The sequence below is a fragment of the Heptranchias perlo genome, chromosome 2 (genome assembly GCF_035084215.1).
Source record: "Heptranchias perlo isolate sHepPer1 chromosome 2, sHepPer1.hap1, whole genome shotgun sequence".
Lineage (NCBI taxonomy): Eukaryota > Metazoa > Chordata > Chondrichthyes > Hexanchiformes > Hexanchidae > Heptranchias > Heptranchias perlo.
The window spans coordinates 44,177,442-44,202,679 of NC_090326.1; the positions used below are offsets into that span (position 1 = coordinate 44,177,442).

The following is a 25,238-nucleotide window of genomic DNA, read 5'->3' on the forward strand; positions in this document are numbered from 1 at the left end:
ATGATCAATCTTCTCCAATGTGGATGTTGAATGCTACAGAAAGGAATCCCAGCTCTGGATCAGAAATTGTAGGCACTAAGTTTCAGTCAGTGCCACAAGGACTTCAGGATAATCAGCCATGCAATCGTCCAGGTATGTTACATGTTAAGACTATTGGTGGATGAATGACAATACAGATGCCTAGATCACTTCTCACCTAACAATGTGTGCTCCAGTGCCATCCAGAATCATTGCTATTCAGACACTGGCCTCACAGTTTGCTGGAAATTGTTAAAAACCCAAAGGGCCAATATCTTTCTTCCTTCAGTTACCACTTCATATTTAATCTGTTGTTGTAAATGGTTTTGATAACTCATGCTCTTATCGGGGGCGTTTTTTTGTGTTCCATTGAGACGATAGACTCCCAAGTCCTCACTAATATAGGTGCCAAACAATGCCTTCCTGTCTTCCAAGATCACACGTCATTATCATCAGCATTTACAAGCTCTATTGGAAAGAGTCTGAAGCAGGCTGTGAACTTCCGAAAATTGTGCAATATTGGGAGACAACATGAGCACCAATTATGGATATTGGGCTTTAGAAGGGCCTATAGACAAGTTGCAAGTCTTAAATATGATGATCCAACCAGGGATAGCTTTTAAGAGGCATTCTCAACTGATGCTAGGCTTGACGTACAAATTTAATGCAAAACTGAAAGCCACATCTTTAGGACATTCATTGGCATCAGCTTCCATTTTAAAGAACATTTCCGTGGATTGCTGGTGCAAAAAAACATGACTGTGGATGAGAAAGGAAAAGAAGTGGGATGTGCTCCTCCGGGACCCACAAGGAAATCTGGGACCGTCCCTGCCTTGGGCTTCCCCATTCCCTAAACCGCAATTGCTCCCCACCCCCTTCCCTCCAACCCCTTATCTGACTGCTGCCGGGGACCTTCCTGCTGCCCTAAATCGCGCTCCCGCCTGCCAGCCAGCTAATGCTTCCTGGACGGCTTGTCCAAGAAACTGACCTGGCCCACGCATGCTGTGGAAGGCCAGATGCTTCCCGGTCGGCCTGCACGACTCCCACCGGGAATTAAAATCAGAGCGATAGTTTCTGAACCAGCACTAGCCTATGGTAAATCCACATCCATCCAAGGGAGACATTCCAATATTACTGGTATAAACTGGAAAACTTGCAACCCAGCCTCACCATAGTAGCTGAGCTATTTCTCCCATTCCTCAATGACACGCTGCTGTGCCCCTCACCATAACCTCCAATTATCATATACTTAATACCTGCTTCAGAAAATTGCTCCAAGTCTTAACATTAAGAAAGCATGAGACATCCCATTTAACTGGCATGAACTCAAAAACAAAGGAACACAAAAAAGCCAAGGTTTCCATTCTTAATTGCAATCCAGTGACCCATGAGGGAGAGTCCATGTGGGGATATTAGGAGAACACAAATCAACTTAGCTCACAATTATCCAACCATCCACTGACACTCATGCTGTAAGATCATGCAAAGAACAAGCACAGATAAGATACTGGACAGCTACCAATACCCATGAACTGTACTATAGCACATTTTTGAATACAAGGCAAAGAAATTACGCTAAAATGGGGATGGGTGGAAAATTGAACAACATTGAGCATTACCCATGCATTTTAGGCCACACAATAATAAAACATTGGCGCACTTAAAAAGCTCCAATAACTTTACCTGAAGCATCTTCCTCCAATCTTGATAAATCACAGTGGGATTAAAAGTTAGAATATTTTCTTTTATGACCTAGTGGGTAAAATTATTTGCATACTTGCGGGTTTGATTGTATTGCAAGACACTGGCGTATATCAGCCAGCCCCCAACATTTATGCCGCTAAAGCTACAGCCAAAGCGAAGTGTGTTCTAGGGTATGCTCACAGGACAATTTACATAAAACAAAACATACCATTTTGTCCTTGTAAAAGACCTTGGTTTGGCCTCAGTTAGAATACTGTGCCCAGTTTTGGTCTCCTCATATGGTACGAGATATTGAGGCTTTGGAAAGGGTGCAGAGGAGGACCACAAGATTATTTGCCAGTTTAAAACACCTTAGTTACCCATATGGGCTCAATGAGCTGTATGTAGTTTAGAGAAGCGTAAACTTGGTGGTGATTTGGATCATGGTTTATAAAGTAATGAAAGGACTAGATTATGTTTGTGTAGATCGATTACTTCAACTGAACAGGTCAGGGAGAACCAGAGGTCACACTTACAAGTTTTGTTAGGGCAGAACTAAATTGGACTACTTTGTCCTAATCCCACACCCTTTAATATTCTACTTAAAGGCAGAAGGGAGGCGGGGCCAGAGGGAAGATGGGGCCCAGAATAGGAAGAGAACGGAGTGGAGGAGGCACCAATGCGTAATGGGAGGGGGAAAAGGAGAAAGAGAACGTGCCAGCAAGTGCACGAGAGAAAACGGGAAAAGAGGACTGGAGGCGAGGGGAGGTGGTGACAAAGTAAAAGAGGTGATGGGGAAATCAATATGTTCTCTGAGAGGGGTAAGAGGGGTTTATGGAGAGAGAGCAGTGCCAAAGCAGGTGATTATAGGGCTGTACAGGGTAGAATGGTGCAAGCTTCCTGCTGCATGGAAGCGTGTGCATCAGCAAGATGCTGTTGAGTGCAAGGGGGTGAGGGGGGGGGGGGGGGGTTGGGGGGTAGGGATAGGAAGAGGAGAGACTGATGGAAAGGTTGCTCAATGCTGGAGGGGTAGAATTGCCCAAAGGTTGGTCAGTGGGGTGAGAGGAGTGTCCAAAAGAGGGGAGGGGAATTTCTGAACATTCATGAGGATCCTAGACTGGTGCCTGATGGGGCAAGCAAAATAGTTGCTCCGTGGGAGATGAGGGACTCCATGAGAATGTGGTCACTGTGGAGGGTGGGGTACGGATTAATGCCCGAAAGGTAGCTCAGTGGGCAGGTGGGGAGATTCCTAAAAGGTTCATCAATGGAAGGGGCGGGTTAGTTCACAAATGTCTAATATGCAGACAAGAAGAAAAAAATTGAACTGTTTGTACCTCCATGAGTGTTTTACAAATAAAATTGCAATTACATGTTCAAAGAAAAATACCAAGTCCTGCAAAACTATTACCTGACCCAAATTCAAAGTGTAGTGGCACAATTTGTCACTCATCTTCTCAGCAAAGAATGACCATCAGCAAACTTCAAGATTAGACAAAATCAATGCCTTAAAATGTCATTAAAAACATTTACCTGAGTACATGAGGATGTATTGACATAAGTGCACAAAGAAGTCAGCAAATACAGGACTTGAAGAACCAAACTCAAAATAAATAATAAGTTAGAGGCCCGGACTATGTTTGCAACTTCACTGCATAGAACTTCCACACTCAAACTGTCCTTTTTCGAACTTCTTTCTGTAAATGTGCAGCATTGCACAATGTTATTAACAGAAATACTTAACTAGCTGGACGTGTAGCTATCCAACAGCACAATATGAAAGGGATTATATTGCTGAACAGGAAAACTTAGTTTTTTGTTTAAAAAGGATATATGTAACAATGACTTGGAACAAACTCTGGGGTGTTTTCACAAATATTGGACATTTTCATTGAACTGGATAAATAATTCAAACAGTGTTGATTTCAGATTGTGTATGTGTGGTTTGGGGTGGGGGAGGGGAGGGGAGAACAAAGTTCACAGTGTCGCTGGAAGACCACATTGACCAATTGAAAGGATTGTGAACCAATCAGCAGAGAATTACATCATGCAGCTGAGAGGTGGGCAGTCTCCAGTCGGTTAAAGTGTTACTCCTTATTTTTAAAACCACACTTCCGGACCCAAATTCACCAAATAGCAATGATTTTATTTCTTTGTCTACAGTAATTCAGTTTCTGTGAACATAACCAGCTACTATTGTTAAGATTTCCAGTTTGGTCCCAACTATATTTTTAGCTGCCCTGTTTTAACCGGTTACAGTTTTAAAAATTACACTCACAGTTACATTAAAGAGTGCTAGAGGATTGTGTTCCTTTTCCAATTTCTCGATTGCCCTCCAAGCACTTTGTTCTTCAATCTCAATCATCATTTTTTTCAGGTCTCTGTAGTTGCTGCTGTTGAAGTCTCCCTGCTCAATCTCTCCAATTGCTGTTAATCTCTCTTCTGTTGCATGTCTCACTTTCACACCTCCTTGATTCTTTCTACTGTCTCATTCTACTCATGTAGGAAGTACACAAGAGACCAAATTCACAGACTACACGACTGTATTGAAGCCGATGCAGCCAGCTATCCATGACACAAGCCCACTCATGAGTGAAATCTATTCACCTGAAATAAAATAATTCTTAATTTCCATAAATTTACTAAATTGATTTTTTTTTTAAAAAGGGACCAGTTTGCCTAAAAAAACAAACTACAACCCATTCACATTTTCAGCTCAATGTGATTTCTTTTTTGGTATTCTCTTTTCTATCTTTCTTTGGCAGTCCCTCAGGGTCGAGGATGACTTGCTTTCACTTGGGAGGGTGGGTTCTGCAGTGGCTGAATCGTGCAATCCTGGAGCCGCAGACTCTGCCACAGGTGGGGCAGGTAGTGTTTAATAAGGTGGGTGGGTGAGACGCTCTGGATTCTGCGCGCTCTTTCCGCTGCTTACACTTGGCCTCCACATGATCTACTCGGTGACGCGTGAGGTGATTAGCGCCTTCGCGGATACTTCGTCTCCAGTTTGGTCGTTCTAGGGCAAGCGATTCCTACATGTCGGTGGGGATGTTGCATTTTTTTTTAAGGGAGGCTTTGAGAGTATCCTTATAACGTTTCCTCTGCCCTCCTAGTGATCGCCTGCCATTGCTGAGCTCGGAGTAGAGCACTTGGTTAGGGAATCTTGTGTCGGGCATGCGGACAATGTGGCCCACCCATCGTAGCTGGTTGAGCGCGACCAGTGCCTCGATACTGGGGATATTAGCCTGGGAGAGAACGCTCACGTTGGTATGCCTATCCTGCCAGTGGATTTGCAGGATTTTGCGGAGGTAACATGGGTGAGCTCTCTCCAGGGATTTGAAGTGCCTGCTGTGCATTGTCTATGTTTCTGATGCGTACAGGAGGGCAGGGACCACAGCTGCTCTGTAGACCATGAACATTGTGCTGGATTTGAGGTCTCGGTCTTTGAACACTCTGTTCCTCAGGCGTCCGAAGGCTACACTGGCGCATTGGAGTCGATGTTGAATTTCATAGTCGATGTCTGCTCGCGCCGAGAGGAGGCTCCCGAGGTATGGAAAATGATCCACACTGTCCAGAGGCTCACCGTGGATCTTGATGGTTGGGGGGCAGTGTTGTGTGGCAGGAGAAGGCTGGTAGAGGACCTTTGTTTTCCGGACGTTTAGCCTGAGGCCCATTCTCTCATACGCCTCGGTGAATGCGTCGACAATGGTTTGTAGCTCGGCTTCCGGGTGTGTGCACATGCAGGCGTCGTCTGCGTACTGCAGCTCGATGACAGAAGTTGGGGTGGTCTTGGTTCTGGCCTGGAGGCGTCGAAGGTTGAACAGTTTCCCACTTGTCCTGTAGGTTAGCTCCACTCCGGCGGGGAGCTTCATGGTGATGGGGTGGAGTGTTGCAGCAAGGAAGATGGAGAAGAGCGTTGGTGCGATGACGCAGCCCTGCTTGACACCAGTTTGCACTCGTATTGGGTCTGTGGTAGATCCGTTGGTGAGGATCACGGCTTGCACATCATCGTGGAGCAGGCGGAGAATGGTGACGAATTTCCACAGGCAGCCGAATTTGAGGAGGATGCTCCATGATCCCTCACGGTTGACAGAGTCGAAGGCCTTTGCAAGATCGAAGGTGGCCATGCACATTGGTTGATGCTGCTCCCTGCACTTTTCCTGGAATATGTGGTATAATGTGGAGATTGATCCTTCAGAGTCAGAAGGTTGTGGGTTCAAGGCCCATTCCAGACACTTGAGCACATAATCTAGGCTCACACTCCAGTGCAGTACTGAGGGAGTGCTGCACTGTCGGATGTGCCGTCTTTCAGATGAGATATTAAACCAAGGCCCCATCTGCCCTCACAGGCGGATGTATAAGATCCCATGACACTATTCGAAGAAGAGCAAGGCAGTTCACCCTGGTGTACTGGCCAATATTTATCCCTCAACCAATGTCATTGAAACAGATTATCTGGTCTTTCTCTCATTGCTGTTTGTGGGATCTTGCTGTGCGCAAATTAGCTGCTGTGTTTCCTCCATCACAACAGTGACCATAAAAAAGTACTTAATTGACGAAGGCACTTTGGGGTGTGCAGAGGCCATGAAAGGCACTATATAAATGCAAGTCTGTCTTCTTTTCTTAGAGTAATATTGTACTAACATTTTGTCAAGGACTACAATCCCCAACAGTGGATTGTTCGAGAACCACTCAGGAATGCTGTAACTTGGCTGTAACTAGATATTCTCTACTAATTCTAATCCAGCAAGCTCTTTCAGTCACAGTATGGATGCTGAGATCACCCTATCTCCCAACACAATTCTCTTAATTTTCCTCCGTAGGTACATTCCCCACAGCTGCAAGTGCAGTGATTGGAGGATCATAACACACAGAATGGCAATTCTGTAGAAAGCCACACGTAAAATTGGGTTTCTGCCGCATTATGAGTAATACTGTTACATACAGTGCGTCTCCTACTGAACACAAAAATGTAATTTTAACAGTAGTTTTACCCCTACAGATTCACTATGGCACTTAATATTTTCACAGGCTGCTGTTCTTCATTTACATATACATGCCTGCAAATTTTCCAATAACTAGTTCTGATTTTCAACATGCAAAAGTACTTTTACAGCTTTTCACCACCGGATGGTGCTGTAAGATAGGAGTACTGAACTAACTGGACAGTGACATTATGTAGAATAATAACACCTTCTTCACTTTAGATGGTGCTCTAACTACACAATACTAGTGAATATCAACAATAATCTTAGGTGTGGCCATAAAAGTTCTCATTCTGTCGCCAAAGAACGTTTAATACAGGGGCATTCCCAAACCCTTCCTCTAAACTAGTTTTATGTGCTATTTCAGTACTTTATATGCTGCCTCTTGTTAAATAACTAACCGACTCTTGCTTTGAGCGATCTAAACTAAAAGTGGTTTTCTGTGCTATTTTCAACTGTCAAAATATAAACAATTTGCTGTGCTGCCTTTAATAACTCAAGTTGTTCCCACTTTCTGCTGCATTGCACAAATTGTTCCCACTTTCTTCTTTTCTCGCTCTCTTTCTGCTACTCTATTTCTCTTTCCTCGTTTCCCCTTCTCACTTCTGCTGACTCCGTCAGTTACGTAACAAGATACAGGAACTCACTCACAGAAGTGGAAAAAGTACAAGAAGTCAATAGAATGCAGCAGCTGAAAAGCAGAAGCAATGAAAACTGTGCCAAACCTGGAAAAAAGGAGGAAAAATGTGAAGATACTGAGGTTGTACCAAAACGGTCAAATACACTTGGATGCAAGTTTTTCTATATGGAAGACAAGAGTTTTAGGCAACTATTAGCTGGGGAAAAAAAAACTTTGATTCTCAGTGGAAGCACTCTTGCTTCTGAGTCAGAAGGTTGTGGGTTCAAGACCACTCCAGAGACTTGAGCACAAAATGCAGGCTGACACTTCAATGCAGTAATGAAGAGTACTCTCAGGTAGATATAAAAGATCCCATGACAGTATTTCAAAGATCAGCAGGGGAGTTCTCCCTTGTGTCCTGGTCAATATTTTTCCCTCAACCCACATATCTAAAACAGATTATCTGGCTCTTTGTGTTTGTGGGACCTTGCTGTGCACAAATTGACTGTCATGTTTCCTACATTACAACAGTAGCAACACTTCAAAATTACTTAATTGGTTGTAAAGTGCTTTGCAACATCCAGAGATCATGAAAGGCGCTATATAAACGCTATTCTTTCTTTCAATCCTCTATTTTCTGTACATCCAAAAGTGTTGTAAATGGCAAAAATTTTAAAATTTGAAGCAATTTTTGGAACTACATAGAATTTACAGCACAGAAACAGGCCATTCGGCCCAACTGGTCTGTGCCAGTGTTCGTTCTCTACACGAGTCTCCTCCCACCCTTCTTCATCTAACCCTACCTGCATATCAGTCTATTCCTTTCTTCCTCATGTACTTATCTAGCTTCCCCTCAAAGGCATCTATGCTATTTGCCTCAACTACTCCATGTGGTCGCAAGTAACATAAGAGTTATACAATACACTCAAAAGGAAGTGATTTATTATTTATTATACTCCAAAACTGTGCATTATTCTGATCCAATCTGGTCAAGTTGGGGTTCTTTAAAATATAACAAGTCTCTAAGGAGAGGGGGAAAGCAAAACACGTTGCACTTAACAGGGAAAAGGTTTAATTGAACATGACACCCAAGTGACTCTAAAAAGCCCCAAGAGGAAGTAATATTAGTGAGTATTTAAAACATACTAATTAAACATCATATTCTGCAAATTAAGTTAATGCACATGAGCTTTAATGTTCAAATTATTAGCTTTAGATCAGTAAGATGATATTTTATTCAACCTGACACAGCAATCACTTGAAAGAGTGATGGTGGGGGTTTGCACAAGTATATTTGCTTTTTGATCTTAATGTTTGTTAATTACAATTTGCACTAACAGAACTGGAGAACAAATTCCATCAAGCATGCAGCTTTGTGCACTGATTTTACTCCTCCAATCCAGCTAAAAAGTAGCCCAAAAGTACACAATTGAATTAAAGCAAAGATTTCAGTCATTGCTGAAGGGCAAGAGTAAACCACAAAGATTTCAAAAACAAACATCTTACCCTTTTACTCCTGAGCTAAACAAATGCGCACTGCAACTGAGCACAGGTACAGTTTACATCTAGAGATGGAAGACTGACAGGGGATCTTATTTAGGTATTCAAGGTGCCTATGGGTATCGACAAGCTGAATCAGAAACTGCTTATCATGGTCCCGAGAACGACAACAAATGGGGATGGGATGAACCTCTCGAGAAAAGGTGAAAGGAAACATCAGAAAGAACTAATTCACCGAGGGTGGTGAATATTTCGAACAGACCATCCACAGAGGTGAAGATGAAAAAGATGATAACATCAGTCATTTTAAGAAGAAGCTGGACAGGCAATTGGAGAGAAAATCAATTGCGGGATATAGATACTCAAGTGCAGCTTCTGTTTTTGAACACCGAGGCTGGCCAGATGGAACAAAATGGTCTTTTCCATTCCTGTACATTCCTATCTACCTATATGAAAATGTACAGTTGTGAACTAAGGGATGTTGCACCCTGGTCAGATTTGTGTCTTCACTTAGTCACTTGCAGCAAACATTTGGCTATTTATTCACAATGCATGCTATATACCTGTAATGGTGCAGGCATCCCTGTGCTCTTCGCTGCTGGAAGCATCTTCTAGGCCAAATGCCTCACTCACGTAGTGCACCTCATCAGTGCCTGTATCACAGGCTAGGAATGGGCAACCAAATGGCTCCGAGGCAGACAGGGTGTCAGCCGAGGTGTTTTCACTGAAAGCTGTGGCGTCCAGCTTGGCAGGTTTCACAGGGTCAAGTAAATTGCCATCGGTAGGGCGAGTGCTGGCAACTTGATCAGGCAGACAGAAAAGCAATCCTGGCACTGTGCCCCTCCTGGTATCTTCAACACACCTAAAACACAGATGGTATACATGATAATGCTCTGAACTCTGTGTTCATAACTGAGCCATGAATTAACAGAATTTCTTTTAATAACAAACACAAATTAAGATCAACAGTACAAGACGTTAGAAAGCAATATTGTGCCTCAATATTCGACTGAAACCTAAAAGAAATAGTAAAGAAAAAATGGCATTTACACAGTGCCCATCAAGTTTCTGAGTAACACCTCAAAAAGGCCTGTACAGTGAACTACTTTGAAACACAATGACTGTTATATAGGCAAACATGACAGCCATTTGGCACAGGCAAGCACTCCCAATGAGACAAACACGCAGATAATCTGCTTTTGGTGCAGTGTTTCAGGTAGTAATATTGGCTAGAGCTCTGGTAGAACTCCTTGAATGTTTCCATAGGATCTTTAATGTTCACCTGGAGCACAGGTGACAGACAGAGATTCAATTTAACACCAAATCCAAAGGACATCATCGCCAGCAATGCAACACTTCCTCGGCAACATCCTGGGTTATGAAAACCCCTTTAAAAAGTTTATTAGAGCTTGTGTTTCATTCTGCCTTAAAATAGTTTCATCTCTTACAGCATCAGCAATTGTACCAGCCACAAATAATTACATAGTTAGCCCGTGGTAATTACTGTAATTTCCAAGTGATTATTCACAGGTTAGACAAAAGGACACGTGTATAATTATAATGGAAGGAGTCACAGCCAAATATGTAACTAAAAAAAGGCGAGACACATATTATTCTAACAGTAATATCCGGTGTGTGTCACTCACATGAAGAGCCAATGATATTGCATGATCTCTCTAACCTCCTCCAGCCCTACAACCTTCCGAGATCTCTGCGCTCCTCCAATTCTTGCCTATCCCCGATTTTAATTGCTCCACCATTGGCGGCCATGCCTTCACCTGCCTAGGCCCTAAGTTCTGGAATTCCCTCCCTGAACCCCTCCGCCTCTCTTTCCTCTTTTAAGAGGTCCTTAAAACCTACCTCTTTGACCAAGCTTTTGGTCACCTGTCCTAATATCTTTTTGTGGCTTGGTGTCAAATTTTGTTTGATAATCACATCTATGAAGCGCCTTGGGACGTTTTACTTTGTTAAAGGCGCTGTGTAAATGCAAGTTGCTGTTGGTGGCATTATTGATTGTTTTGGTCTAAGATATATGCAAGGAACTTTAAATATCACACCCAAGTGTACTGACAAGCCACAAGTCAACTGAGAAGAGGAATTGTTAATTGCAGAAATGCAAAATTCTCCTTACCTACCAGCTTATGGATGTGCAAGAAGGGTGAAAAGTGAATTGCAAAAAAAGAATTACCAGCTTACAAGTAACAGAAGTATGTGTATCCTGCAGTGTCAACCCTTGATAATTATATTGTTGTATCTGATTGTTAGTGGCTTTTTACACTCCATTTGACTTCAATGGAACAGAAAATCAGGTGGGGTGTAAAACGGGCTGCCAATTTCCTATTGCTCATTTTTCTCTATTGCCGAAGGCCAATTTCACCCCCCAAATCTCTATTCAGTGACCCCTTTTGGAAATGCAACTGTGATGTGATAGAACAGCCTGCTGATGCTCAATGTCCAGGCTCACACATTAAAATTTGATATGAAAAGTCATCAACCTGAAACATTAACTCTGTTTCTCTCTCCACAGATGCTGCCTGACCTGCTGAGTGTTTCCAGCATTTTCTGTTTTATTTAAAATTGGCTACTTGGGCAAGACACTTGCATAACTCTACCCTAGCAAAGTGTCCACATCTTCAAGAGAGCAGGAGATTCTATAAAGCCTCAATCAGGTGGCTGTTCTTTACTTGAACAGGTTGATTCTGAACTATAACACGCAAGTCTCCTCAGAAATTAGCGAAGTGAAATTGCACTGTGTGATATCAGCATATTAAAGTGTCAACACATTCAAATGAAATTCTGGTTAACCTGTTCAAACATTAATGGCACAAATGTGTAGTGCAATTTCACCCCATATATTTAAACCCCATAACACAAACTGCTCCATTGCCAGAGTTCACAAGATTGCCACGACAGTTTCTTAAAAGTGGCAGCTAGTGCTACATGCTGCTCTATGGATTTGCTGGAAGGAAGAAATAAAGTTTCTTTCAAAAGCCCAATCTTGATTGTGAATTTTGAGTCATCTAGAACTTGTACGGTTGCTAGTTTCCACTGGATTATCAAGTCCAAAACCGGTTATCATCTGCTACTGCATCCTGTGATTGAATCAAAAGCATGTATTGCTGGCTATCCCATTCCTGCGCTAGATCATTGGCAATTCATCCTCAAGCGTAGTCTCGTGTTAAAGTACGCAAGAGGTGCCTTCTGTTTCAGCAAGTAGTTCCACTTGGGAGTTTTAACTGCTGTATCTTTGGACTGCATATCGTTGATCCAGATGTGGCCATCTGGCTTAAGTGATTTACAAACCATGCCAAAAGTTGTAGCAAATTGTCTCTTCTGTCTTTCTCACTATTTTCAAATCTAGCCACGAGCTAAATTTAATGTGGGTTCACTGGTAATGTTCTGAACTTCTGCCCATGAAAAGTTCTATTGGTGTGCACCCAATGTATAATGGCGTAGCTCTGTAAGCCACAAGACAAGATAGGGATCACTTGCTTTGTTCAGTTTATATGCTTTGCTTCCCCATTACATTGCGCACAGTTCAGATCCTTGTGTATTTATGCAAACTACAACTACTTGCAAATTTTACAAATGCGTTTGCTAAACAGTGCAATTCATTATCTGATCTGACTTGTTCAGGAATGAAGCATTGAGCAAAGGTGAATTTCAGAACTTCCGTTGCATCAGACACAGTTGTTGACGACAACATTGTGATTTCCACATACATAAGAAGAAATAGGAGCCAAAGCAGGCCATATGGCCCTCGAGCCCGTTGCGCCATTCGATAAGATCATGGCTGATCTTTGACCTCAATTCCACTTTCCTGCCCGATCCCCATATCCCTTGATTCCCCTCGAGTCCAAAAATCTATCCATCTCAGCCTTGAATATATTCATTAACTCAGCATCTACAGCCCTCTGAGGTAGAGAATTCCAAAGATTCACAACCCTCTGGGTGAAGAAATTCCTCCACATTTCAGTCTTAAATTATCCTGCGACTATGACCCTAGTTCTGGACTCTAGCCAGGGGAAACAATCTCTCAGCATCTACCCTGTCAAGCCCCCTCATAATCTTATACGTTTCAATGGGATCACCTCTCATTCTTCTAATCTCCAGAGAGTATAGGCCCATTCTACTCAACCTCTCTTCAAAGAGCAACCCTCTTTTATCCCAGGAATTAATCTAATGAACCTTCACTGTACCGCCTCCAAGGCAAGTATATCCTTCCTCAGATAAGGAGACTAAAACTGTACGCAGTACTCCAGGTGAGGTCTCACGAAAGCCCTGTACAATTGTAGCTACACTGCCTTACTCTTGTACTCCAACTTTCTTGCAATAAAGGCCAACATGCCATTTGCTTTCCTAATTGCCTGCTGTACCTGCATAATAACTTTGTGTTCCTTGTACATGGACACCCAAGTCTCTCTGAACACCAACATTTAATAACTTCTCACCATTTAAAAAAGTCAATTTTTCTATTCTTCCTGCCAAAGTGAATAACCTCACATTTCCCCATATTATACTCCATCTGCCACCTTCTTGCCCACTCACTTAACCTGTCCATATCCCTTTGCAGACTCTGTGTCCTCCTCACAGCTTACTTTCCCACCTACCTTTCTATCAGCAGCAAACTTGGATACATTACACTCTGTCCCTTCACCTAAGTCATTAATATAGATTGTAAATAGCTGAGGCCCAAGCACCGATCCTTGCGGCACTCCACTAGTTACAGCCTGCCAACCCGAGAATGACCTGTTTATCCCTACTCTCTGTTCTGTCCTTCAACCAATCCTCTATCCATGCCAATATATTACCCCCAACCCCATGAGCCCTTGTGTAACAACCTTTTATGTGGCACCTTATCAAATGCCTTTTGAAAATCCAAATACACTACATCCACTGGTTCTCCCTCATCTACCCTGCTAGTTACATCCTCAAAAAAACTAATAAATTTCCCACACACCATTTCCCTTTCATAAAACCATGTTGATTCTGCCTAAATCATATTATGATTTTCTAAGTGCCCTGTTACCACTTCCTTAATAATGGATTCCAGCATTTTCCAGACGACCGATGTCAGGCTAACTGGCCTGTGGTTCCCCGTTTTCTCTCTCCTTCCCTTCTTGAATAGCGGGGTAACATTTGCTACCTTGAATAGTAGTCTATCACAAGTAAGTAATCACATCTTCTCCATTCAAACAAATCAGTTGCAATTTTCTGGCATGCATCACTGAGGTCATCATAGGCTCTGTGTGGATTCCACAAATTTTACAGCAGGAGTCACAGTTCCGCAAGAGATCACTGAGCTTTTCTGCTCAACCTTGGCCACCACATTGTTAATTTCTATTTCTCAATATTTTAAGATTCCTTAGTGGTTCTTGTGTATTTCACACAATATGTCTCATCTCAAGGAATATAGAATGATCAATCTCTGGCAATTAGGAGCAATTCCTGAACAGTTAGCTTTCCTGAAATTTCTGAGTATCTTCTTGCAGGCCTTTTGGGGGCCATCCGTTAGAATATCATCCTTGTGGCAGAGGAAACCATTGAGACCATTTAGCACTTGACATGTTCCCTTTGGCAAGTTCCAGTGCAGATGAAATTACAAACGGAATTTGCCTGACATCATATTGGTTAAATGGAATAATAAACATAATGACACTTACATATTTGTTAGTACCACTTACCAAAGCTAGCATCCCCAGTTGTGAGAAAATCCTTTGCACCCAAAAAGGAGTCCAAGCATTTGATCAACTGTAGGTAGTGAGTGAGTTTTTCAACACACAGTGTTTGGTAAGGTCAATTCAAATGTAAACCTGTCCATTTTGCTTAGGGACAACTGCCATTTCGGCCCATCATTCTGTTGGATCTTCTACCCTCTCCATTACACGCATTAGTACAAATAAATATTGCGCAGTCAGGAAAACAAAGGGTTAAGCATCCTTTAAAGTGCACTGCGTTCCATTTTCTCCAGACCTTGAAACTGTGTCAACCCTTGTCTCTCTTAGTTCTCCTCTCAATCTGTCTGGTCAACTTTGGGAATTAAGCAGAGGGCTTCAATTGCTAGTTGTGCTTAAGACTGACCGAGATCACACCCTCTTGGCTTTGTTCTTGGCATCATTGTCTGAGATTCCTACCTTTTCTATTTTTGCACAGCATCTCAATATGAACCCATAAATTTTGCTGGAGGAGTACAGACTATTTAACTATTTCACCTGCTTAACAGCTTTCTCAAACATAATGCAGAGTCCATTTGGAGCTTCTCTGCATCTCAAAGACCCATAACCAGCCTGTCACAGATGACCTCATTGTACAAATTGCAATATCCACAATGTTCCACAAGACATACAAAGAAGCAATAAAACAGCCAGTTTATTCATATTTATATGCCACTAAATTGAAATTTTTTTGAATATTCTTTCTTTTTATCTTGATCAGTTGAACCAAAGGAGCTTATGCTTCATATCCCAATAAATATGTCTATTTATATGGTTTCCTCCAACATCTGTGAATCTTTCAAAACTTCTGAATCACTATGGCCACTTGCCTGGGTGTGCAAAATCAAATATTTTTGGTAAATCTAATTGAATGACACCATTGTTAAGTTATGCAGGTCTTGAAGGTGCTGCATTCCTACATAACACTATAGTACCCAGCCAATATTTACTCCACTCCTGATCATAATTCTTGTGATCTTCTGCAATGTGTTCACAAGTCTGCTTCACCCTAATTTTCTTGAGAACACCTTTACCTTAATAGGTACAGGTATTTTTGTTTTTCTTCACATTTAGGTGAACAAAGAGTTTACTGGATTATTTACACAGATTCCACTTCTGACTCCACGTATAAGACTGTCAGTCAGCGGTTCTTTAGTTAAAGTGACTTATTTACCAGTCTCCAACCAGTCTAACCATCTCCCCTTGACATTCAACGGCATTACCATCGCCGATTCCCCCATCATCAACATCCTGGGGGTCACTATTGACCAGAAACTTAACTGGACCAGCCATATAAATACTGTGGCTACGAGAGCAGGTCAGAGGCTGGGTATTCTGCGGCGAGTGACTCACCTCCTGACTCCCCAAAGCCTTTCCACCATCTACAAGGCACAAGTCAGGAGTGTGATGGAATACTCTCCACTTGCTTGGATGAGTGCAGCTTCAACAACACTCAAGAAGCTCGACAGCATCGAAGATAAAGCAGCCCGCTTGATTGGCACCCCATCCACCACCCTGAACATTCACTCCCTTCACCACCGGCGCACTGTGGCTGCAGTGTGTACCATCCACAGGATGCACTGCAGCAACTCGCCAAGGCTTCTTCGACAGCACCTCCCAAACCCGCGACCTCTACCACCCAGAAGGACAAGAGCAGCAGGCACATGGGAACACCACCACCTGCACGTTCCCCTCCAAGTCACACACCATCCCGACTTGGAAATATATCGCCGTTCCTTCATTGTCGCTGGGTCAAAATCCTGGAACTCCCTAACAGCACTGTGGGAGAACCGTCACCACACGGACTGCAGCGGTTCAAGAAGGTGGCTCACCACCACCTTCTCGAGGGCAATTAGGGATGGGCAATAAATGCTGGCCTCGCCAGCGATGCCCACATCCCATGAACGAATAAAAAAAAACCACAGTACACAAACAATTCCACTTCCAGAGTTCATAGCAAAGTCATGATTATTTCTTAAAGCAGCAACTTACCAATTAGACAGGAGAGAAAATTGGCAAGGATAGAATAAAAAGACAAAAGAATGGAATTTCCTGTGGGAGGTAACTGGGAAGTCACACCTGACATTACACCCATTATATGCCAAAATTTCCTGCCAATCTCATTAGCACGTCGGAACAAAAAATTCGGCGCATATTCACATTCGTCAAATGCACAGCTTGCGCCATGTGGGAACTCCAGGATGCTTCCCTTGTCCTGGACAACAACAGATGCAGGAAGTGTCGTCAGCTGGCAGAGCTTGAACTCCGGATTTCCGAGCTTGAGCAGCAGCTGGGGTCACTGCAGTGCATCCACGAGGCTGCGAGCTACGTGGATAGCACATTTCAGGAGGTGGTCACCCCACAGCTTAAGAGAGTGCAGGCAGAGGGGGGGGGGGCTGGGTGACTGCCAGACAGACAAGGATGACCAGGCAGGTAGTGCATCTCACTCTCTAATGAGTATTCTGAACATAAGAACATAAGAAATAGGAGCAGGAGTAGGCCATCCGGCCCCTCGAACCTGCTCTGCCATTCAACAAGAGCAAGGCTGATCATCTACCTCAACGCCACTTTCCTGCACCATCTCCATATCCCTTGATGCCTTTAATATCTAGAAATCTATCGATCTCTGTTTTGAATGTACTCAATGACTGAGCCTCCACAGCCCTCTGGGGTACAGAATTCCAAAGATTTACCACCCTCAGTGAAGAAATTTCTCCATATCTCAATCCTAAATGGCCTATCCCTTATTCTGAGACTGTGACCCCTGGTTCTAGACTCCCCAGCCAGGGAAAACATCCTCCTTGCATCTACCCTGTTGAGCCCTGTAAGAATTTTGTATGTTTCTATGAGATCACCTCTCATTCTTCTAAACTCGAGAAAATACAGACCAAGTCTACTCAATTTCTCCTCATACGACAATCCCGCCATCTCAGGAATCAGTCTGGTGAACCTTTGTTGCACTCCCTCGATGGCAAATATATCTTTTCCTAGGTGAGGAGACCAAAACTGTACACAATACTCCAGGTGCGGTCTCACCAATGCCCTATATAATTGCAGTAAGACATCTTTATTACAAGAGGATTTGATTACAGTAGTAAAGGCCAACATACCATTTGCCTTCCTAATTACTTGCTGCACCCACGTTAGCTTTCAGTGACTCATGTACAAGGACACCCAGGTCCCTTTGAACATCAACATTTCCCAATCTCTCACCATTTAAAAAAATACTCTGCATTTCTGTTTTTCCTACCAAAGTGGATAACTTCACATTTTTCCATATTAGATTCAATCTGCCATGTTCTTGCCCACTCACTTCGCCTGTCGATATCCCCTTGAAGCCTCTTTGCATCCTCCTCACAACTCACCTTCCCACCTAATTTTGTGTCATCAGCAAACTTGGAAATATTACATTTGGTCCCCTCATCCAAATCATTGATATAGATTGTGAATAGCTGGGGCCCAAGCACTGATCCCTGCGGTACCCCACTAGTCACAGTCTGCCAACCTGAGAAAGACCCATTTATTCCTACTCTGTTTTCTGTCTGTTAACCAATTCTCAATCCATGCCAGTATATTACCCCCAATTCTTTGTGCTCTAACTTTGATCACCTCCTGTGTAGGACCGTATCGAAAGCCTTCTGAAAATCTAAATACACCACATCCACTGGTTCCCCCTTATCTATTCTACTAGTTACATCCTTAAAGAACTCCAATAGGTTTGTCAAACATGATTTCCCTTTCATAAATCCATGTTGACTCTGCCAAATCCTATTATTTCCTAAGTGATCACATCCTTTATAATAGATTCTAGCATTTTCCCTACTACTGATGTCAGGCTAACAGGTCTGTAGTTTCCTGTTTTCTCTCTCCCTCCTTTCTTAAATAGTGGGGTTACATTTGCTACCCTTCAATCTGCAGGAACTGTTCCAGAATCTATCGAATTTTGGAAAATGACAACCAATGCATCCCATTATCTCTATAGCCACCTCTCTCAAAACCATGGGGTGTAGATCATCAGGTCCTTGGGGTTTATCGACTTTCAGTCCCATAAATTTCTCCTGTACTTTTTTTTTACTAATACAAATTTCTTTCAGTTCCTCATTCTCACCAGATCCTTGGTTCTCTAGTATTTCTGGGAGTTTTTTTTTTGAGTCCTCTTCCATGAAGAGGGGCAAAAAGGGGGTGATTTTAAACCCCAAGAACAGGTGGGTTGGGGGCAGGTGTGAGTTGAAAAGAGTTGTGTTTTTCTGGTCGCAAACACATTTTTGGACTTTGCATTCCAGTGGGAAGCCTGTACTTTTACCCTCCGACATTAAACCCGGAAATAAAGCCAGGTTACAGTTGCGACCCAAAAAACAACTATTTTCAACTTCCACCCGCCCCCAACCACCTGTTCTTGGGGTTTAAAATCACCCCCAAACTATTTGTCTAATTTCTCTGCCATTTCCTTATTCCCCATTATAAATTCTCCCATCTGACTGTAAGGGACACACATTTGCCTTAGTCAGTCTTTTCCTTTTTACATACCTATTAGAAGCTTTTACAGTCTGTTTTTATGTTTCTTGCTAGTTTACTCTCTCATTCTATTTTCCCTTTCATTATCAATTTCTTGGTCCTCCTGTGCTGAATAACGGTGAGGGAGAGGGTCCCTCTGCAGAGTGGGGGGGGGGGGGGGGGGGGGGGGGAGAGTGAAAGAGGTCAGGAGAGCAATATAGTGAGAGAGGATTCTATAGTTAGGGGAGCAGACAGACATTTCTGCAGTCACAGATGTGATTCCAGGATGGTATGTTGCCTCCCTGATGCCAGGTTCAAGGGTGTCACAGAGCAGCTGCAGAACATTCTTGGGTGGGTGGGTGGGGGGGGGGGGGGGGAAGTCATGGTCCCTATCTGTACCAACGACATAGGTAGAAAGAGGGATGGGGTCCTGCAGGCAGATTTTAAAGGATTGAGGAAAAAGATTAAGAAGCAGGACCTCAAAAGGTAGTAATCTCCGGATTACTCCCGGTGCCACGCACGAGTGAGTATAGAAATAGGAGGATAGAACAAACGAATGGATGGCTGAAGAGATGACGCAGGAGGGAGGGCTTTAGATTCTTGAGGCATTTGGACCGGTTCTGGGAAGGTGGGACCTGTACAGGCCAGATGGGTTGCACCTCAAAGAAGCTGCGACCAATGTCCTTGCGGGGAGGTTCGCTAGTGCTGGGGGCGGGGGGATGTTTAAAACTAATTTGGCAGGGGGACGGGCACCAGGATGTAGCATTGGAAAGGAGAAACAAGGGGCACAAAGGATCAGGGGAGAAAGACAGCACTAGAGTAAGTAATAGTACAGTATTAGGTGGGATCAGACCAAGAATACAAGAAAGTCTAAGACTGGTTTGCAGTGCATGTGTGTAAACGCACGAAGAGTGGTAAACAAGGTTGGTGAGTTGCAGGTGCAAATAGCCATATGGGAACATGATGTAATGGCGATAACAGAGACATGGCTCAAAAAAAGGCAGGTTTAGGTACTAAATATTCCTGGATACAAGGTGTTCAAGAAAGGGGGGGGGGGGGGTGGCAGTATTGATTAAGGAGAATATTGTAGTACTGGAGAGAGGGGGCAAGGACAGAATCTATTTGGTTAGAGTTAAGAAATACAAGAGGTGCCAGTACACTACTGGGTGTATTCTATAGGCCACCAACTCGTGGGAAGGATTTAGAGGAGCAAATTTGCAGGGAAATTACATAGAGGTGCAAAAGCTGTAGAGTAGTGATAACTGGGGATTTCAACTATCCTAATATAGACTGCGATAACAATAATAAGGGGCAAAGAGGGGAAGGAATTTTTGAAATGTGTTCAGGATAACTTTCTTAACTAGTACATTTCTGGCCCAACGAGGAAGGAGGCATTGCTGGAATTGGTTCCAGGGAATGAGGCAGGTTAAGTGGAGCAAGTGTCAGTGGGGGAGCATTTAGGGAGCAGCAATCAGAGTAGGTTTAGAATAGCTATGGCAAAGGACACAGGCCACTCTAAAGTAAAAATACTCAATTGAAGGAGGGCCAATTTCAATGGGATGAGAACAGAACTCGCCCAGGTAAATGGGAATTAAAGATTGGCAGGCAAAACTGTAATTGAACAGTGGGTGGCCTTTAAAGAGGAGATGGATTAGGTTCAGTCTAGGCACATTCCCACGTGGCAGAAAGGTAGGGCAACTAAAGCCAGAGCTCCCTGGATGACGAGAGAGATAGTGAGTAAAATGAAGCAGAAAAAAGGGGGCGTATGACAGATGTCAGGTTGGTAACACAAGTGAGAACCAGGCAGAATACAGGAAGTTCAGAAGGGAAGTGAAAAAGAAAATAAGAGGGGCAAAGACAGAGTATGAAAGTAGACTGGTGGGCAACATAAAAGGGAATCCAAAAGTCTTCCACAGACATGTAAACAATAAACGGGTAGTAAGAGGAAGGGTGGGGCCAATTAGGGATCATAAAGGAGATCTACTCATAGAGGCAGAGGGGATGGCCAAGATGCTAAATGAGTACTTAGCATCTGTCTTTACCAAGGAAGAAGAAGCTGCCAGAGCCTCAGTAAAGTAAGATATAGTTGAGATACTGGATGGACTAAAAATTGATGAAGAGGTACTAGAAAGGATAGTGTACTTAAAGTAGGTAAGTCACCTGGTCCAGATGCAATGCATCCTTGGATGCTGAGGGAAGGGTGGAAATTGCAGAGGTACTGGCCATAATCTTCCAAACATCAGTAGATACAAGGGTGGTGCCAGAGGACTGGAGAATTGAAAATGTTACATCCTTGTTCAAAAAAGGGTGTAAGGATAAACCCAGCAACTATAGGCCAGTTTAACCTCTGTGGTGGGGAAATGTTCAGAAACAATAATCCGGGATAGAATTAACAGTCACTTGGACGAGTGTGTATTGATTAGGGAAAGCCAGCATGGATTTGTTAAAGGCAAATTGTGTTTAAATAACTTGATAGAGTTTTATGATGAGGTAACAGAGAGGGTAGATGAGGGCAATGTAGTTGATGTGGTGTATATGGACTTTCAAAAGGCGTTTGATAAAGTACCGCGTGGTAGGCTTATCATCAAGATTGCGGCCCATGGAATAAAGGGGGCAGGAGCAACATGGATACAGGATTGGCTAAGTGACAGGAAACAGAGAGTAGTGGTGAACGGTTGTTTTTTTGGAGTGGAGGGAGGTGCACAGTGGTGTTCCCCAGGGGTCGGTGCTGGGACCGCTGCTTTTCTTGATATATATTCATAACTTGGACTTGGGTGTACAGGGCACAAAACTTGGAAGGGTAGTGAACAGTGAGGAGGATACTGATAAACTACAAGAGGATACAGACAGGCTGGTGGCATGGGTGGACACGTGGCAGATGAAATTTAACGCAGAAAAATGTGAAGTGATCCATTTTGGTAGGAAGAATGAGGAGAGGCAATATAAACTAGAGGGCACAACTCTAAAAGGGGTATAGGAAGAGAGCGATCTGGGGAATATGTGCACAAATCGTTGAAGGTGACAGGGCAGGTTGAGAAAGCAGTTAAAAAAGCATAAGGGATTCTGGGCTTTACAAATAGAGGCAGAGAGTACAAAAGCAAAGTAATCATGATGAACCTTTATAAAATACTGGTTCGGCCACAACTGGAGTATTGTGTCCAGTTCTGGGCACCACACTTTAGGAAAGATATGAAGGCCTTAGAGAGGGTGCAGAAGAGATTTACTAGAATGATTCCAGGGATGAGGGGCTTTAGTTACGTGGATAGACTGGAGGAGCTGGCATTGTTGTCCTTGGAACAGAGACTGTTGCGAGGAGATTTGATAGAGGTATTCAAAATCATGAAGGGTCTAGACAGAGTAGATCGAGAGAAACTGTCCCCACTGGCGGAAGGGTCAAGAACCAGAGGACATAGATTTAAGGTGATTAGCAGAAGAACCAAAAGTGACTGGGAAATTTTTTTTTTTTTTTTTAAACACAGCAATTGGTTAGAATCTGGAATGCACTGCCCAAGTGGGTGGTTGAGGCAGATTCAGTCATGGCCTTCAAAAGGGAACTGGATAAGTACTTGAAAGGAAAAAATTTGCAGAGCTACAGGGATTAGGCTGGGGAGTGGGACTAGCTGGATTACTCTTGATAGAGCCGGTGCAGACTCGATGGACCGAATGGCCTCCTTCCGTGCCGTAACCGATCTATGATTCTAAACAAGTGGAATTCTGCTTAGCAATTGGGGCCCAAGGAAAACGTGGAATTCACAACATATTCCACAACTTCAAATATAAAAATTAATGTTCCAAGCCATCTAACCATTATTCATGCACATTAGGCACAGGATGTTTAAGTACATGCAATTGTGGAAGCTTTTCAATTTTTAACATAATTCATGCTGAAGCCATAAAAATGAATCAAAGAAACAGAAAATACAGAGCAGGTCTCAGCAAGGGTTTTTTTTAATATCTAAAAGGGCTTTAAAAAACCCACATTGAAACAATGATTGTTTTTTCCCTAAAATTCTGGCTTAATCTTATATTTTGAACCAGTGTAATTGCAGCTCTTTGTGTGGGGGTGGAGCCATTATAATGAGTCAAGTTCTATTCGGGCGCGAGAATAGATAGTTGGATGTAAAGGATTGAGGAAATTCGGGTGTAGCATAATTACATGCATGAAACATTTGCACCCGAGTTTGCTTGATCTTTTACGCCTTGATTATGCAAGTCTATGAGCGCAAAGAGGAAATTCCACCCCAAAAACTGCAATGTTTGCAAAAAAAAAACAATACACTGAAGAGATCAAGGAAAAAAAGTGTCACTCCATTAAAAATCTTCCAAAATACCAATTGGTTAGACTATTTTGAACAGTTCTGTCACGAGGCTTATAAACTATAGGTGGAAAAAAAAAATCATTTTTAAACTGAGTAAGTTTATATGATAGTCTTCAATCATCATCATAAATTGTTCCTGCCACCACCAGTGACAGACCTGTAATCATAAGTACTTTACCCAAGTGTATATAGCTCAGACTCTCCAAACACAAGTTAGAATAAAAATGAGCTGTTCAGTGATTTTTATAGTTCAATCATACTAAGAAAAAATCACTTTTACCATTACACTTCATTCAAATCCCAGTGCAAAACCTACAGTGTGGCTGCATGAAAATTTCACATGCTTGTAATTACATGTATTGAAATCCCGGTGACAACATCGAATTAGAATTTTCCGTCAAACAAGTAAAGCACAATGTTACACCCACACCAACAAGGATTGCAAATTGCTGGTTTAAATCAGATACCTGCTTCTTGTTCCATAACCTATGCAGGAAATGCATGCCAAATAAGTAGTAAACTCACAGCATTGGGTAAAAGTTTGTATCCTGCATGGGTCAAAAGTCACCAGCCGAGCTACATGACCTTGTGCCGCTTGTTGTCTGCATAACCCCTGTTAAAAGAAAGAGTGTTTCAGTTTCTGTGTGGTTAGTAACGAATGAAGCATCCATAGTGCTTCACCCATTACTGACAGAAAGGGTATGCAATTGACACAAATATTCTTACTTTTAAACCACCATCTGACCAAGGATGAATGTTTAGCGTACAACATGTATTAAATTGTCAATTTATACAATACATAGATGATATATAATGGTAAACCATATTATACCCCTTTAATGTTTCACCAGTGATAAGGGGTGGGTTTTGTGTAACCATTATTCACTGGCAAAGTATAAATAAGTGTCTTACATGTGCTTTAACACATTTTATTTATATTTATTTATATCATAGGAGTGTTAAACATTATTTAAAAGCACTTTGCTATTTTAAACATCAAGGCTATTAAAGGCACGATATAAATGCAAGTTGTTGTTAACCTTCTTTACATGACCGCAGTGTCCTAATGACAACTGCTCGACATCACAAAGATTGTGCGGCCAATGAATTCACTGATAAAGCATCATCACATGGTATCTGAAAAATAGTAAGCACCGGCAATTGAACAATGTGCAACAATATTATTGCACTTTTTTTGCATGCACACTTCAGTTACAAAAAATGTCTATAGCAGTCAGGCAGTGCTGAGTACATAACTATTAAATATTTTAACAATGTATTTTGCTTTGTCATCCAATATGCAAAAAAAGTTACTTATGTCAAATAACTTTGCTAAACACTCATATTTAAATGATATGTTTTAATAGTGCTGGGCTGGGCACCTTATAACAGAATCTTGTCTCACTTTAGAAGTGAAATCCTATGAGGCATTGCTACTATACTTGTTTGATAACATGTTCCTAAAAGATTGCTAGTGACAAATTTAACCGTGCCAACTTCTTCCTCACAATGATAGCACGACTTGGAAAATGGAAGTAACTGACCAAGGTAGACTCTAAGTCAAACATCAAGTCTAGGCCAATTGATTTATTGCAGCAAGTTTCTTGTTATTACTAAGATCCAGTGATCATAGTTTGTATCAAACTATTGAGTAATTGCATAATACTGATTTTCTTTAACCTCAAATTTACTTCTGTTGTTGGTACCAACTTGAGACATCTCCATAAGCTCATTTCACAAAATGCCTACCTTAACTCACCAAATGGTAGGCCAAAAGATCTGGACCACTGAAAGACTACCACCTTATAAAAAGGTGCATTAAGTGCAGGATGAACAAAGGTCCAATTTCAATATGCATAACTTCCACATTGAATGAATTCTGAATATTCACAAATATGAACATGGTAAATTA

At 42.4% G+C, this 25,238-nt stretch overlaps 1 protein-coding gene across 4 annotated transcripts in view; it reads right to left on the reverse strand.

The window, feature by feature from the left end:
- The window catches only part of trak1a (trafficking protein, kinesin binding 1a), a 264,222-nt gene that overhangs the window by 142,433 nt on the left and 96,551 nt on the right, over positions 1–25,238 (reverse strand). For 3 of the 4 annotated variants that reach the window (XM_068001811.1, XM_068001810.1, XM_068001816.1), the window contains 2 exons: positions 23,852–23,939; positions 9,363–9,661 (listed from right to left, as the gene is read on the reverse strand). In XM_068001811.1, coding sequence (XP_067857912.1) covers positions 9,363–9,661; positions 23,852–23,880 — 328 coding nt within the window. In that variant the 5' untranslated portion in view covers positions 23,881–23,939. Of the gene's footprint in view, positions 1–3,231; positions 3,336–9,362; positions 9,662–23,851; positions 23,940–25,238 lie in introns of those variants that run through there. The other variant, XM_068001812.1, reaches the window with a different exon arrangement.